Source organism: Gallus gallus, chromosome 11 (genome assembly GCF_016699485.2).
Source record: "Gallus gallus isolate bGalGal1 chromosome 11, bGalGal1.mat.broiler.GRCg7b, whole genome shotgun sequence".
Taxonomy (NCBI): domain Eukaryota; kingdom Metazoa; phylum Chordata; class Aves; order Galliformes; family Phasianidae; genus Gallus; species Gallus gallus.
In genome coordinates, this window is record NC_052542.1 from 230,312 (window position 1) to 245,496 (window position 15,185).

Consider the following 15,185-nt stretch of genomic DNA (forward strand, 5'->3'; position numbering starts at 1 on the left):
TTTTTACAGTGAAGTCTAGGGGTAGAGGGAGGAAAGGGAAGGAAAAGCAGCTGCTTCTCAAAGCCAGATAGAATTGGCTTCAGTGGGTGGAAAGATGAGAGCAACTGCTGTCAGTGTGTTTTGCTTCCAGAGTTGGTCCTACCTGGATAGGCCTCTAGGAAGAGGAATTCTGAGCACTACTGAAAAGGGCATGCAGACAGCTTGTCTGAAGATCTCTCTGCAGGCAGTCAGTTCCATGGCAATGGCACTGTAAAGGGCAGAAACAAAAGCAAAATGTAGTTTTCCTCAAATACAAAAAAAAAAAAAAAAAAGGAAGGTTTGAAACAAGCCATTAAGTAATTACCCACACTAGAAAGCTTGCAAATCTCAGTAAGAAGCAGCAAGCTCACAAACACAGAGACAAATTTATTGAAAACTAAAACATCAGACATAACTAAGAATGTGACTGTCTTTCAGAGATGCTAGTACAGCATTGCTTTAGAAGAGTTTGATACTGAGGTACTTGTTTTGTGCTAGTGGAGTTCCAACAGATACAAAAACCCTCTTAATTTGCAAGAGCTCTAAGCTAAACTTCTTGATTACCTGTATGTTAATATTATGAATATGAATTACCTATGTTAAGTAATATGCCAATGGAGAGAAATTAATTAGTTTTGTACGCTTTAGAGAAGCAGTTACTGATGTGCTAAGCTTTTGTGCATCTTCTCTGCCTTCATAGCCAGTTTCATGGACAAAGTGTATTATTACCATGACTAACTGTAAAAGATGTCCTAGCTGTTCATTATGAAAATATACTGAAAAAGCTATCTGAATTAATGAGTATTCACAGATTCTTCAATTAGTACATGCACTGGAAATGGTACAGTACATAGGCACATTTTTCTTCGGCGTTTTTATTCACAAAGTGTGGCGTACAGTACAGATGGACACTCAGTTGAAGGCTACCGCTCAAGTTTTCCTCTTATCAGTTCTGAATGAATGTCTATTGTATGTTGTTATTCCCTAAGGTCTAGGTTTCATTTATATTCAAAAGATAAGGATTTGTTAACTCAGTCCTACTTTACACGTTCAAAAACCTGCAACATTTCTAGACATCTCTATTCACGTGTTAAAAAACATGAATTCAGTACATGTGAAAAAGATTTTGGGAAAGTAAAAGTAAGGTAATTTGGTCTCTACAATCAAGTTTGCAAATGCAAATCTGTATGTGGGAGTAACATTCTATTTTATGGTTCCAAGAGCAGGCTTGGAGCTCTTTAAAAAATAAAAAATAAAATCTGTGTTTTCAAGCAGCCTTTTGAGCCAATCTGTCACTAAATTAATTTGGGGATATTTTGCTTTATTCCCTTAAGAGTTACTTGTAATTAAATTCCACTGACATATACATGAATGATAGACAAATGATCCATAGAGATTGAGAATGTTACTTGGGCTACCTAAGTGCATATACAACGCTTCAGTACAAGATAAATGGAAAACATTCTTGAGTTCTGGTAACAGAACACACATTTAAGGCTTTTTGATTACTAAAAGTGGCATTCAGTTTTCCGCACTACATGATAATTCTTTTAAACCTGTGAAAAAAGCAGTACCTTCTTATGCACATCTGCAGGGTAATGAGGATCTGAATGTGTAAATTATGTAGATGTGCTTTTATATTACAGAAACAGTCACTTCTGCAAGAGGCCAAGACAATCTGTCCTCATCTCTGCAAGGGACTGGTAATTGCAATTGTAGAAGTTACCAATCAATGCAGTTAAATTCAAAGTCAATGAAAGCCAGCCTTAAAAATGTTGGAAGCATTTTTTAAAAGCGTCTTTCCTAACGTTTAAATGAAGTACCTAGAGACTATGGAGTGTTATTGCCAGCATTCAAGCTGTAGGGCCCCTTCCAGCTAACAAGTAGCATTCAGATACTCAGCAAAACAAAGTACGGCCTGAAATTGAACCATTCTTACAATTTTTCAGGAATAAACTTTGATCAAGCTTTACAAATATTTAGAACACACATTGAAATTGGCAATGTAAGCTATCCAGAGAATTATTTCTACATCAGCAGTCTGCTGTAGTTTATAAATAAAATTAAGTACTTTGCACTAGCAAACTAATTAGACAATGAAAGCAGTAGAACAACTAGTTCTTAAGTCTCTGTTTAACATTAAGTACAGCATACATAGAACGCTGGAATTGGAGAACCTACTTGGTACAAATAATGAGCAAGTCATTTATAATTATAGAACAATTAATAAGCTGGATGTAGTGATCTGAGGCCCTACTGCATGCTAGAGGCTGCACAAGCTTCTGCTCAGAAGCTTCATGAAATGCACACAGCTGATTGCGTATCACAACATTCACCTTAAAGCGAGGAGTGAAATGAGCCCATTTTGACCTCTAAACCCTAAACAGAGTCCAGAAGAACACATCACAATACAGCTAAAAAAAAAAAGTGATTTAAAAGGAAATTTTTCTTGACTCTGCTGCCACCAGTGGCTCCAGCTTGCAGGCAGGGACACCAGTAAAATGTCTTCCTTAGTTTCAGTGGCTTCTCACCTGAATGGGAGGTGGTCCCTTGTGGAGTAAGCTTATTGCTCTCTTCTATATACTGCTCCTCAGGCTCCTCTGTTCAGAGAAGCTGCAGCCAGTACTACAGACTAGCAGCAGAGCAACGCCTGACAGAACTTTCACACTTATGGGTTAACTGGGATGGGAGATGTTTAAGGGAAAAAAAGGTCCAACTACTTGTTACCTTGCCTAAAACTTAAGGCAACCACTCTGATTTGTTTATTTTCAGATTTAGATGTGTGACAGTCATAATTAGTTCTGTTCACCCCAACTGTGAGCGTTTACCTGTTAGAATGGTATAGCCTGATCTTTGGTACTCATCCCTGTTTCTTCTAGGGGGAGAAATAGCATAGCATTATGGATAAAGTGACAGAAGTTTTAGAAATAGATGCACCCCCTCTTGCGATTTTTCTCTCCAGGTATCTGAAAATAATATTTCTCTTCCTTGCCCAGTTGTGCAGTTAGGGGAACACCCTGCGTTCACATTCACAAAGACAGAACAGACACTACAACAAATTCATCTTTTAAATTAATGCATGCAAGTTTTTGTAAATAATACTGCAGCACTGATCAGCAGTTTCTTCTACTTTGTTTCTTAATTGGCTTTGCCAAATATAAATACATTTTTTGGAAGAGGTCAGTTCCATCAAAGAGATTGCTTTCAGGTAGTGAATCATTTACAGTAGCTCTCTGAAATCAGCTTGCAAATGGGTTGCAGAGAGTAAGCTAATTTCACATGAGTTATTAGATGACAGTCTAAACTTGCACAGCACATAAAAGGAAGCTTACTTTTACGTAAAGTGGTTACAGTAAACTCAAAGAATCTTCAGTGCTTTGCTAAGTCCAAAGGGAGTTAGAAAATTTCTGACTAAGTAGTTAACTATATGACCATAATTTTGCCTCTGTTATCTTCTGAAAGCATATAAAGTACTTGCAGATCTCACCTGACCCAATCTTACTGATTGCAACGTTAATGAGACCTAATCATCTGTAGCAAATACTTTGTCCCCTCTCTCACCATCCAGAGACTTGAAAGAGAAAAAATTTGACAGAGAAACCATTTAAATCTCAAGCACTGAAACATGTTGTGAAGTTCTAGTTGTTGCCTCTTGTTTTTCCTTCTTCCTGTATATTCACATTAAAAAAAATCTCCCAAATCCATAAAAATTATCCAAAGTCAAATATCCTAAAACTGGGTGATCAAGAGCACTTTATTTTTTTCCAAGGTAAAATTAAAGGCTTTGTACCTGCCAGGACCCAAGTTCAGGCTCAGTGTTTCTCTTGCAGCAGTTTGATGTCACTTAATGGTATAATCAGCTCTGGAGCAGGTCAAAGAAGGGCAACAAGGCTTGTGAAGGGCTTGGAGAATATGCCCTACAAGGAGAGACTGAAGGATCTGGGGCTGTTTGGTCTGGGGAAGAGGAGGCTGAGGGGAGACCTTACTGCTCTCTTCGAATATCTGAAAGGTGCTTACAGCAGAGCGGGGTTGGTCTCTTCTCACTGGTGACAGGACGAGGGGAAACGGCCTCAAGTTGTGCCAGGGTAAGTTTAGGTTGGGTATCAGGAAACACTTCTTTACAGAAAGGGTTGTTAAGTACTGGAATGGGCTCCCCAAGGAGGTGGTTGAATCACCAGCCCTGGATGTTTTTAAAAACCATTTGGATGTGGTGCTCAGGAACGTGATTTAGCAGAGGGTTGTTAAAATTAGGGTAAGTCTGGTTAGGTTGCGGACTTGATGATCTTTAATGTCTTTCCCAACCGGAGCAGTTTTATGATTCTACAAGGGAAACCACAGAACCCTGCGCTCAGGTTTTGGCAGGTAAGCAAAGAAAAATGATTTTCAGGGAGGTAACTGAAAAACATTTGCTTCTGTATTTTGAGCCAGACAGAAAAAAAACACCACCTAGTCTGTCCCGCTCTGCATGCAGTTACCATGCAAAACAGCTATCATTGTAATTGTTACTAAGTAAGATCCTACAACTGCAGCTCCTGTGTTCACATGCACAATCTTGTGTTGTCTGTAGAGGTACTGTGGTAGATCTTTTAAATAGAATACAAGATTGTAAAGCAAGTTTCCAGTAAAACAGTACATAATAGCTTAGCAACACAGAATTATTGTAGAAGAGTAATGGGGACCTCTGTGGGCTATCTACTCCAAAAATCACATTCAAAGCAGGGCTGACTTCAAAGTCAAATCGAGTTGCTTGGGGCCTGAATATCCTTCTGTATAAAATACAGTGTTCAGGTTTAAGAACCCAAACTCAATTTTTGAATGGGAAAGGTGCATCTTACACGCCCAAGCACAGGACTTGTACCTAGAGAAGCAATGCTTCATTTTGACTGTTTACATGTATGGTCTGCGGCTGTGTAATCTCCATGCAAGATGGGGACAATTAAGCTAGTGTCACATTCAGTAATCAAATACTTATTACTTATTAGTAAAGTTAGGTCAGGGCTCAAGACACAGTAACCTGATGCAGAGGATTGCTCAAAACCAACCACCACACGCCCAAATGCCGGCTCCTGAAAACCATGCCACTCATCTATACCCTTTATGTAAGTGTGGCTGCCTTCCTTTCAAATGGAGGTACGCAGAATTAAGAGGCTTGTATCAAAAATCTTTAGGTGCATTGTAAGGTTATCTACAAATCGTTTCCCTTCTGCTGGATTCAGCAACACTGGAAATCAACTGTGGGTTGCCTTACACTACAGAGAACAGGCGAGTAAGGTTGTCCTCTCCAATTTTTGTTCTCTTGGCTACAAGGGTAGGTCTGCAGGACCACCACACAGCATCAGTGATGCCAAACAAGGCTCTAAGAGCACTGTAAGCAGTGGTGCAACCTCATATTGAAAAAATCCATCTGGGAGAAATTGTGCTTCACACTGCACATTGAACAGTTCTTGTAGACGAGCACTGCCCTTACTGGGGAGTTGGAGAGAATCCAGCGTAATGCACAAAGGCACAGGATGAGCCAACATTTAATGCAATTTTATTTTTTCCAATGAAATAGGGTGCTGGAAAGTGAAGAAGGAAGGAAAGGATACTTAGTCTATCCCACCAGCAAGAACCACAGTTCCAGTCAGAAGGGGAGGAAGGCATCATTGAAAGGAAACGGCAGGAGGATTGATTACATGCTTTATACAGAAGAAGGTCTCTACCTGGAATGGAAAGTGGTGAGTTTCACAGTTAACAAAGAGGAGCCACAGCTCACGCAACAGACTTGTCTGGACGGTGCTGCAGCCCCTTCAGCCCGAGTCCCAACTTACATTCCAAGAAAAACGCATTGCTTTGGTATCTTCTACATTTACATGCAAGTACTGAGTTTGTAAGCCTACTAGACACATTTTAGGTGGACACATTTTGTAGGAACACTTGTCCATATGCTGCCCTCCAAAATAAATAGAAAATCTTGTTTCCATTCCTTAAACTTTTGCCAGACAAAATGTTCTGGCTGATGCTTCCCATACCACTAGTCTGAATATTCTTTAATCTTTTAAAGTATCTGGATGCACTTTTATTATGCCTATGAAAATCTACAAGTCTGTGATACAAATGCAGGAGCTGACACGGAGTAACTAGAATGAGAACCTGCAGTGCACTGTCTGCTCCCTCACAGAGGACCTTGCCTTAAACAGAACTCCATGACGAAAATGAGAAACTAGTTCACACTTATTCTGTATAACCCACTGCAATTACCAGAAAAGCAGGTAATCAAGCAATTCAGCATAGCTCAGCAGACGTAACTCCATCTGGGCACTCCACAGATATGGCTGCTGGGCAGCTAACTTCTTTTAAGGCTTTCCATTTCAGATGCAAAAATGCCCATGGTGCATCTGTATGATAAACTCACCTTCCATTCACACAACCAGCAACTCAAGGCAACATCTGAACATATTTGACCCAGATTATGACTCTGATAAGACTCATGCTGACAGCATAAAGAAGTATGTGGCCATGACGAGGCTACATACTGTTTCCCCTTAGGGCATGCTAGTTTACACTAGCCAAAAAGCTCCTGCAGTCTCTGTTTTCTGCAAGCCATTCCCAGAGTACTGGCAAAGTTAGTAGCTAGCCTACAGGAGGGGATAACTGAATTGGGTTAAGAGAACATTAAGATTGCTATATTCAGCTTTCAGAAGCTAGGAAGCAAGCAGTATTTCATACAGAAATTTGATCATACAGCGTTTTGCTAGGACAAATGCTGGAACTGATACACAAGGAGCAGCATCCTGACCACCTTATGTTCCCATGAGGCTTACCATCTCAGCCTAACAAAGTCAGACTTCCAGCTGTATGCCATGTCCAAGACAGTACAACTTGTCCTTCCAAGAGATTTCCTTACAGATAAGGATTACCTACCACAGCATTACAGATAAGCCTATCTGGAACAACACTGGTTTACTATAAGCAGAAAGAAGAAGGGTTACAGTTATGTCTTAAGTGGTGCACCTTGTTAGGGCATGCCAAAGTGATGCAGTTATGTGACACAGCATTTAATTGCCATCAGTTCCAGCCATGCCAGACTAGTCCTATACACCTACTAATACTGTAAGGAAGCCAAAAGTAAGTTAAAGAGAAGCATACAAGATGAATCTTAGTGCGTGATATAGCAGATAAATTTTCAAATTCCTTCTTTCTTACTTTTATTTCCACCTGCAGGAAGTGGAAGAGTTCAGCTTTATTACCCAGCTAGCAGGCTTGACCGATCACCTACCAGTAGCAATGCGTCTCACGGTGTCTACAGGAGATGATGATCCTTAAAACTGACCAGCTTGGAGAGATTAGAAGAGGGAAATGTTAACGATATTAAGAAAATATCACAAGATAGGAATGAACTATTCTGGTGCCACGTTAGGAAAAATGACCAGACCTGACCCAGGCTACTCCCCAGAACGTACCAACAATGCAGTACAAAAAAGGGAAGAAATTGAAGGTGATGGCCAGAAGCCACTGTCTCAAGTTGCTCAGGCAACAGGGCAGGCCTGTAGTACAATGTTTTCACTGTGGACCGAATGGAACTAAGATGGAAGTCCTAACTTCTTCTGAACCAGTGCCATTCTTACTAAAACATGTTTTTATACTAATATATAGCACAATTTAGTTTGTAATTAGTCTGTGAGTTAGTGCTGCTCAATGGTTTTTTGCTTAATTTCTTTGTATAACTAAGAAGCTAAAGCTTTTTTTCTTTTCTTTAGCCTGTTGAAGTTGTAGTAGCGTGCTTGCATCAGTAGCATGCGCCCGCACTGCATGCCACTCTGAGATAAAATAGTAAGATACCATGGGGAATATCAGAATGGAAGTTAATTCAAAAAACAGATACCAGCCAAAGCAAGGCATTCTGGGACTGGCAAACCCTTCCATCATTACAGAAACATATTAAAGCAAACAAAGGAAAACTCTGTTCAATTTGCAAACTAATATTCTCCTCTCCCTTTTAAGGATATTTATAACAAAAAATAGAATTAAGACATTAAGACATTGTATCACCCTTCTTCCAGCTGTGTTGCCACTGGAACTGTTAAGTGTTTTGTCTAAATAATGGCTCCAGGATTGAACCTTCACTTTTCTAACCACAAGTCATTCCCTTAAAAAGAAATACAGTTCCCCTGTAATGTTTTTTCTTTCTTTTCCACACGTGGGGCAGTTCTGAATTGTGGTATGGGATGATATATGTATTACAGTAGAGTGAATAGATTCCTATAGTACCATTGGTAACACCCAAGCCAACATTCTGCCTTAGCTAGGAAGAGTAAATGGGAAATAGCTTGTAAAATGCATGTTAGATGTAGAGTTAACATATACGACATTCTGGGGGAAAGTATAGAACAGAGTATAACCGATGAGGCAGAACTGCCTTCATTTTCCAAAGGAATCAGTACACTTAAAGGGAAAGCACAGCATGGGTAGCGACAGAGTAGCTAGAGAACAGAACTGTGACTCAGCATTCAGTAATGACTTCCTTTGAGCTGGGCATAGATGCATGTCTGTGAGACACAGCTCATTTGTTACGCACTCACAGACTTGCAATAGGGGTTTTACAATAAAATTCATATGTTCTTCCCACTGCAGCTCTTTAATGTGCGGCTGCCCCCTGCTTTGCCATCGTGTCCCAATGCCCTGACCTACTCAGACTCTGTAACTTTAATTAAAAAAAAAAAAGGGAAAAAAAAGCTGAGTCAGGTCCACAACTAGGCTTCTTAGCATTTCCAGGGATTTCAATTCAAAAGGGTATGCGTTGCTGGAAGAAGAATGAAACCCTTTGTGTTTTAACCAATACTTAGTTTCTTCTGCCTAACTCCTCTCCAGTATTAGAGGTATTACCTCTATACTGCAAGTTCTCCATGTTGAGAAGAATTAGTCTAATACTAACTCCATTAAATAAACTCTTATTTCAGTTATGCTGGCCACAAACTCCTGATAACCTTGTTATGGTTTAGTTTATACCTGCTAGGAATCAGCTTGAGCTAAATCAAAAGAAATTAGACTTAAATTAGAAATCCTAGTCTGCAGAGCCTCTTGTACTGGCTTAATTAACTACAGTAAACAACTGAACTTATATTTAGATCAGCCTGATTTTGCAAGTTGCAAAGTCTTCATAGTCACAAAAGTACTGCTCAGACAGTATTGGCTAATTCCCAGTAGGTGGTAGGCCCTGCTCACACTCTCCCAAGGTCCCTAATATTGACACGTTCTATGCCTCATTCCCAGTCCTGGCATCCCTTCAGCAGAGACTGCCTCTTGCAAGTATACTGTGCCAAACCATGCGGTACTCTGCAAAGTGTAACCCATGGGGACTCAAAAATGGATCCAGACTTAACTCCCCCTTTTGATAAAATTAGGAATACGAGTTTACAGCATCAGAGACTTCAGTGTACTGTCCCAGTGCACCATCAGTTTCCCACTTTGTATGTTTCTCTTTATACAGAGGGTGCACGTAAGTGCAATGTGTTTTTCTGGTTTCTTATCTTTCCATCCAATTCAGAAAGACTTGTACCTGAAACAATGCTTTTAATCCTGTTTTCTACCTTGCTTGTATTTTATTAACCTTTTTAAAAAAGAAAAAAAAAAACAAACAGTATCAGTAGCAATTTGTGTGCTGTCCAGCAGCTATTTCTCAGCAGTAAGATTACATATAAGGTACGGTATTTTTAATAGCTTTCCTAACAATGTAAATTACAATTTGATATCAGTTTCACTAAGTACCAGTTGCAGGAGCTGAATTTGACACTGTGTGGGACATAGTCATAAACTACTGCCAAACAATGTTTCATTATTTACAGTAAAACTAACTTTGTCTAAATTACTTAGAAATTAGTTCAACGGCTTTGTGCTGATTAAAAAATGAGGCACTTTTGTCAACTTTTTGAAATATGTTGAGAAGTATTTTTCCAAATTTGAAGTAAACTGTTTTAGATTTCGATGTTCTTAGCTTTTCAGTGATCAATAAATGGATAGATGTAAAACGTTCTCTTTAAACAGTGCACACACTTTTAACCAGTCTAAGTAGTTCTTAACTAATTTACTGTCTTAAGGATCTACCTTTGCAAGAGACTGATGCTGGGAGGTAGAGCTGTGTGGCACCACTGTACAGATGCTCCTTGTTTTTTTTTTGCATTGATCCTGTGCCTTCTGATGCCTTGATAATCTTGCAGAAGTCAGAGAGCATATGTACCGATAAACTGTAAAGAAACTTTCTTTTCCAGAAGAGCAACATCCTGGATAAAAAACAGTTCATCTACACTACTACTACTCTTCCATACCCTGTCTCACAAAGAATCATTCCGACAATGACAGCACTGGCAGGATATCAATCATGACAAGCCTCAGACAGATATTATGTAACAGCATATTCACATAAAAAAAATTTAAAAGGGCAGAATATTCCCAGGAAATTAAACCCTGGATAGCTTTTTTAGATGTCAATCCTACTTTGCTGAAGGACGACATGACACAATTTATTAGTAGGATGTTATTAATAAGAAATTTCAGTTAAGCTTAATCTACTGTTGCTTACCCCACTTTGTACAGGAGTTTCAGATATCATCAAGAAGTGGGTGATAATGCTATTCTTGGTTTAATAACTGCCACTCAACATGGATACTGTAGATGATGTGTCATCTGTTTTTATAAAAGCTAGATAACATCTTCTGTTTCTCATGTTCAATTTGCATTTTACAATAGCAGTTCTAGAACAAGCGAACAAAAGACATAAATAAGGACAGCTGAAAACTATGAACTTCCAGAAGATTCGAGGATGTCAGGTCCTTATAAAGTCAGTACCTTTAGATCACTTCAAAAACACAACCTACAGAAAACAGTATGTAGCTTTTCAGGCACATTCAGAGCCAGTTCCTTTGTGCACTGTTTGAGGGCCTGAAAGGGATACACGAGCCACCTGCTTTCCACCACAGCTCAGCCACTGAGGGCTAGGGTAGTAATGCTTCATGCTACGTGAAAAAGTGTTTACTAAATAGTGGCCAGCTAGTTCTATCGTCATCGCCAACTGGATGCTTAACTGAAGCAGTCTAAAGCAGCTTAACAAACTAACACACGATGGCTCTGAGGGGAGCCTGCAGCCTTCTGAGGTACGGCCAGCTTAGAGAAACCCTGGAGGAAGCTGTCTTGTCTAGTGAGTTGACTTGTCTTGTGCAAGAATTATTACAAGGTTCTGTCCCAGAAGCACTCTCAGCTAGTCAGGCTAGAACCTCGATCCTACTTGCTGGATAAGACAGTAAGGTTTAAGGAACTTAGAATTCCACTATTTTTTTTTTTAAAATAGCCTTTGTTTGGTGGTCCAGATTAAACAGATCTGACTGTCTCCAGTTTGGTCTCTGAGCTACCCTCAGATCACAGCAACACATCGGTGTCAGCACATATCATCAGCTCAGAAATGAAGCATTTTCACCTCCTCCTGGCACCACAGGATGAGAACAGAAATACCTACAATTGTGAGCACTTTGAAAAACCTCCCAATTTTACCATTCATTTATTATGAGGTTCAAATTGTTACTGAAGGTCTCATTTTTCCACGCCATCTTGTTTTAAATACAACCTTGATGATTTTAAAATCTTGTATTATTGCTGAGGTTTAGAATCCTGTAACAAGAATAACCTTTTTTATTTCAATAATTTTTTCGGTATTGTATCCTTCTGGGACCTACTGTTTTTATATGGTAAGCACACACCTTCTGACATTTTGTTATAAATGTATTAAAAAATAAAAAAATAAATATTTTCATTGGTTTCTTTGCCTGTAAGAAAATCACAAACTTTGACCTGGTAAGAACAAGGTATTTTGAACAACAGGGAGAGCTTTTTTTTGTCTTTTATTGGTGCTGAAAGGAATTACTGGTTGATGCAGACAAGATAATAAAATTTCAAGGCTCAAATGTTTCTTTGCCGTCCTCTTTTTCTGGTTTTGTGGTGCAGAGTCTGATACCACTAACAAAAGTTTCACTCTTAAGATGTAGCATCTTAATTAAACATTTGCCTGCTGTCTCATGGGAGGATCAAGTGCAGCCCCATTGTGCTGTGCCTGTTTTAGTGACTCCGCAGACAATAAAGGGTGAAAAACTTAAGTGCATTGAACTCAACAGCCTGGCTTCTACTGCTCACACACCTCCCCGCACAGAAACCCTGCTCAGTTTCAAGGCCTGCAGCATTTGCACAAGCATACTCTACCTGCTGCAGGCTGCACAACTCTGCGCTTCATCCCAAGTCCACACTTTCAGTTTGGGACATTCATACTGAATTGCATTCTACTAGCATTTAATAGATGAACACAAGAACAGCTTATTATGCATCTGTGCATCACAGAATCACACAGAATCACAGAATGGCCCAGGTTGGAAGGGACCTCAAGGATCATGAAGCTCCAACCCCCCACCACAGGCAGGGCCACCAACCTCCACATCTAATGCTAAACCAGGCTGCCCAGGGCCCCACCCAACCTGGGCTTAAACACCTCCAGGGACGGGGTACCCACAGCCTTTCTGGGCAGTATCTTGGTATCTCAACAGTTTCCCAGTCCCTGAACTGAAAATAGGTTTGATCTGTATACTGTACAGTCAAAATTAATTAAAAACAGAAAAACAAGAACAACACACATACATGGCATCCTTAAGAAGTTCAGTGGTATCACAGAAGAACGTCAAGGGAAAATAATCCATTTTGGTGATTCAGCCTTTTTGAATGCTCCCCAATCTTTTTTAAAAGGTGGTAGGGAAACGCACCTTGCAGAATTTATTTTCTCCGCAAGCAGAAAGGAGGGGAAAAAAAAAGAAAAAAAAAAAAATCAGTGAAATGCAAGCAGTTAAGGAATAACACAATGCACACATCTCCTGCCACCAGCTAAGGAAGGAACCACTCCATCTGTGAAACAGGATGTTAGAAACACATCTCTGCTGCTTCCTCTACTGTAGAAGAGCTGACTGCATGCTGTTGCTACCACCATTACGCCTGGACAGTTTCTACTTGTGGATGCGTAGTATGTGGCTCCTCTGCAATACCAAATCTACCTTTCCATTGTCTGAGTCTGAACTATTGTGTCAGCACCTCAAGAGTGGATTCTCCTGTGTTAACTACTACAGAACCACAAGGTAAAAACTGAGAGTTCCTGAGACTTTATAATATTTTCCAGACGTTTCGCTAAAAACAAGAACATAAAAGCGTGGGTCCTTCTTCCTGCTCTCCATGCCCCATGAGTTTTAGTGTAGTTCTTATGAACTGATGCCCATAGCTGCCTGTTAGCCAGCCCTAGAACTAAAATCCCATCTGCCTCTTTGGCTATCGTACAGATTCTTTTGGCAAAGCATCCATTAAAACCACAAGCCTCCCAAACCACTGAAATTTCTGCTCAGAATACTGCTGAACCAGTATTCTTCTAGTCCCTTTCCTTGGTGATTTAATACTTTGCTGTACTAATTCTCCTCTGTTGATGCAAATTCGAGTTGCTCATATACATTTTCATGGCCTTTCAAAACACATGCTGTTACCCTCTACTATTGCTTATGACTAATGCATACTTCCCATTTACCACCTCCTAGGTTTTTAAGTCTTTTATACTTTTCCCCATACTTTTTTCCCCCTGACATTTAGGATAGGCTCCATGTGTCCATCAGTGAAATCAGTAAACCGGGCTTGCTTTAGGAAAACAACAGCCCTAACTCTCCTATTTCACCTAATGGGAGATTTAACAACTGCTCCTTACAGCCACCAGATGTTAATGCATGTTTCTTCCCATACACAGCAACTAAGATGGAAGAAAAAGTATCTGAGGGCAGTTACACATTGGGTTGCAGGATCTGTCAACATTTAACCTAAGCCTTACATTCATTCCCTTCCTTTCCTTTCACAAAAGTCTGAGGAACATCTATGACTGCAAAACATTTCAAGCTGTACTCAGCCCTGCACATCTCAGTGCCCACACCAATACCACTGCCTCTTTCAATACCAGATGCTTTTCCTGCCTTTGAACCCAACAAACAGGTGAAGGCAGCCGAGTGCCATCTTGCCCCCTTTTCCTGTCTCTCACAGCCCTTCTACAGTCCTCAGCACTATGCGGTCGCATAAAATGGCTACTAGGGACTGGGAACCATCAACAAAATAACAAGTAATCAGAAGAGGAGATTAACTGCGGTACAGAAGTACTCCAGCCTTCCTGTGTGCTTTAAATTACAAGATAATAATGGAAAACATCACATAAACGGACATTTCCCTATACCTTTCTATTAACGTATCAGTTTTCAGCATTCTGTCAATATTCATCTGTAATTGCACAATTCCTAGAGAAGAGCACCTGTTCGTTCTGTTTCTCTGGAAATGTTCATATTCCAACACCTCACCTTCCCTCAACTCCCACACGGAACGCCATTCTCCAACACCACCTGCAGTTTCCAGCTCTGCCAAGGTCTCACTTTCCCTTCTGGAAGTGAACCCGTGGTGTCTGCACAGCCTGATGTGGCAGAACAACTCCAAGCCCCCTGAAGTGCCAGGACACACGTGTTTCAGAACACCTTTACCCTTACAAAAACTGCAATAAAAGCCTACAGCTTCACAGATCAAGTGGTTTTCACTGCTATACGTCATTTTTCAGAACATCTCATCTTTTTCAAAACATTTTAAACAACTTCAAGTCCCCCAGACTTCATGCAAATCAGTAAGGTTCAAGTTAACTTCATTCACTTTATTGTTACAGATACATTGGTTGAGTATCACTGACACAGACTCACATCGCTTTGAACAGACCTCAGCATCATACGGGGCATAATGTCACAATACAGAAAACTAAAACTGATTTTTTTCTTTTTGCTGCCTTTATTTAGGAATTCACACCAGACACCTGCTGCGGTTCCAAAAGGTACCAATTCTAACACTTGATATAGGACCATACATGGCCGGGCCGTTACTAAGTCTCAAGAACAATAATCTGAAAAAAAAAAAATCACTGCAGTTCAAATTATTTTTTTTTCTTTTTCTAAATGTGCTTTTAAAGTAATCTATTCACACTGCCAAAGCAGAAGTTCCATGCTCAATATAAGTATGTGAAAAGTGCATGCACAGTTCAGGCAGTACTTGAAGAACAGGAATTTCAAATTTAGATTACACAATCCACTTTCAAGATC

At 39.9% G+C, this 15,185-nt stretch overlaps 1 protein-coding gene across 5 annotated transcripts in view; it reads left to right on the plus strand.

The window, feature by feature from the left end:
• SMPD3 (sphingomyelin phosphodiesterase 3) overlaps positions 1-11,951 on the plus strand; it is a 109,906-nt gene extending 97,955 nt beyond the window's left edge. For all 5 annotated transcript variants that reach the window (XM_040645965.2, XM_046899561.1, XM_040645966.2 and 2 more), the window contains exons 7-8: positions 5,573-5,735; positions 7,222-11,951. In XM_040645965.2, coding sequence (XP_040501899.1) covers positions 5,573-5,735; positions 7,222-7,323 — 265 coding nt within the window. In that variant the 3' untranslated portion in view covers positions 7,324-11,951. The remainder of the gene's footprint in view (positions 1-5,572; positions 5,736-7,221) is intronic.
• Positions 11,952-15,185: the final 3,234 nt, after the last annotated feature.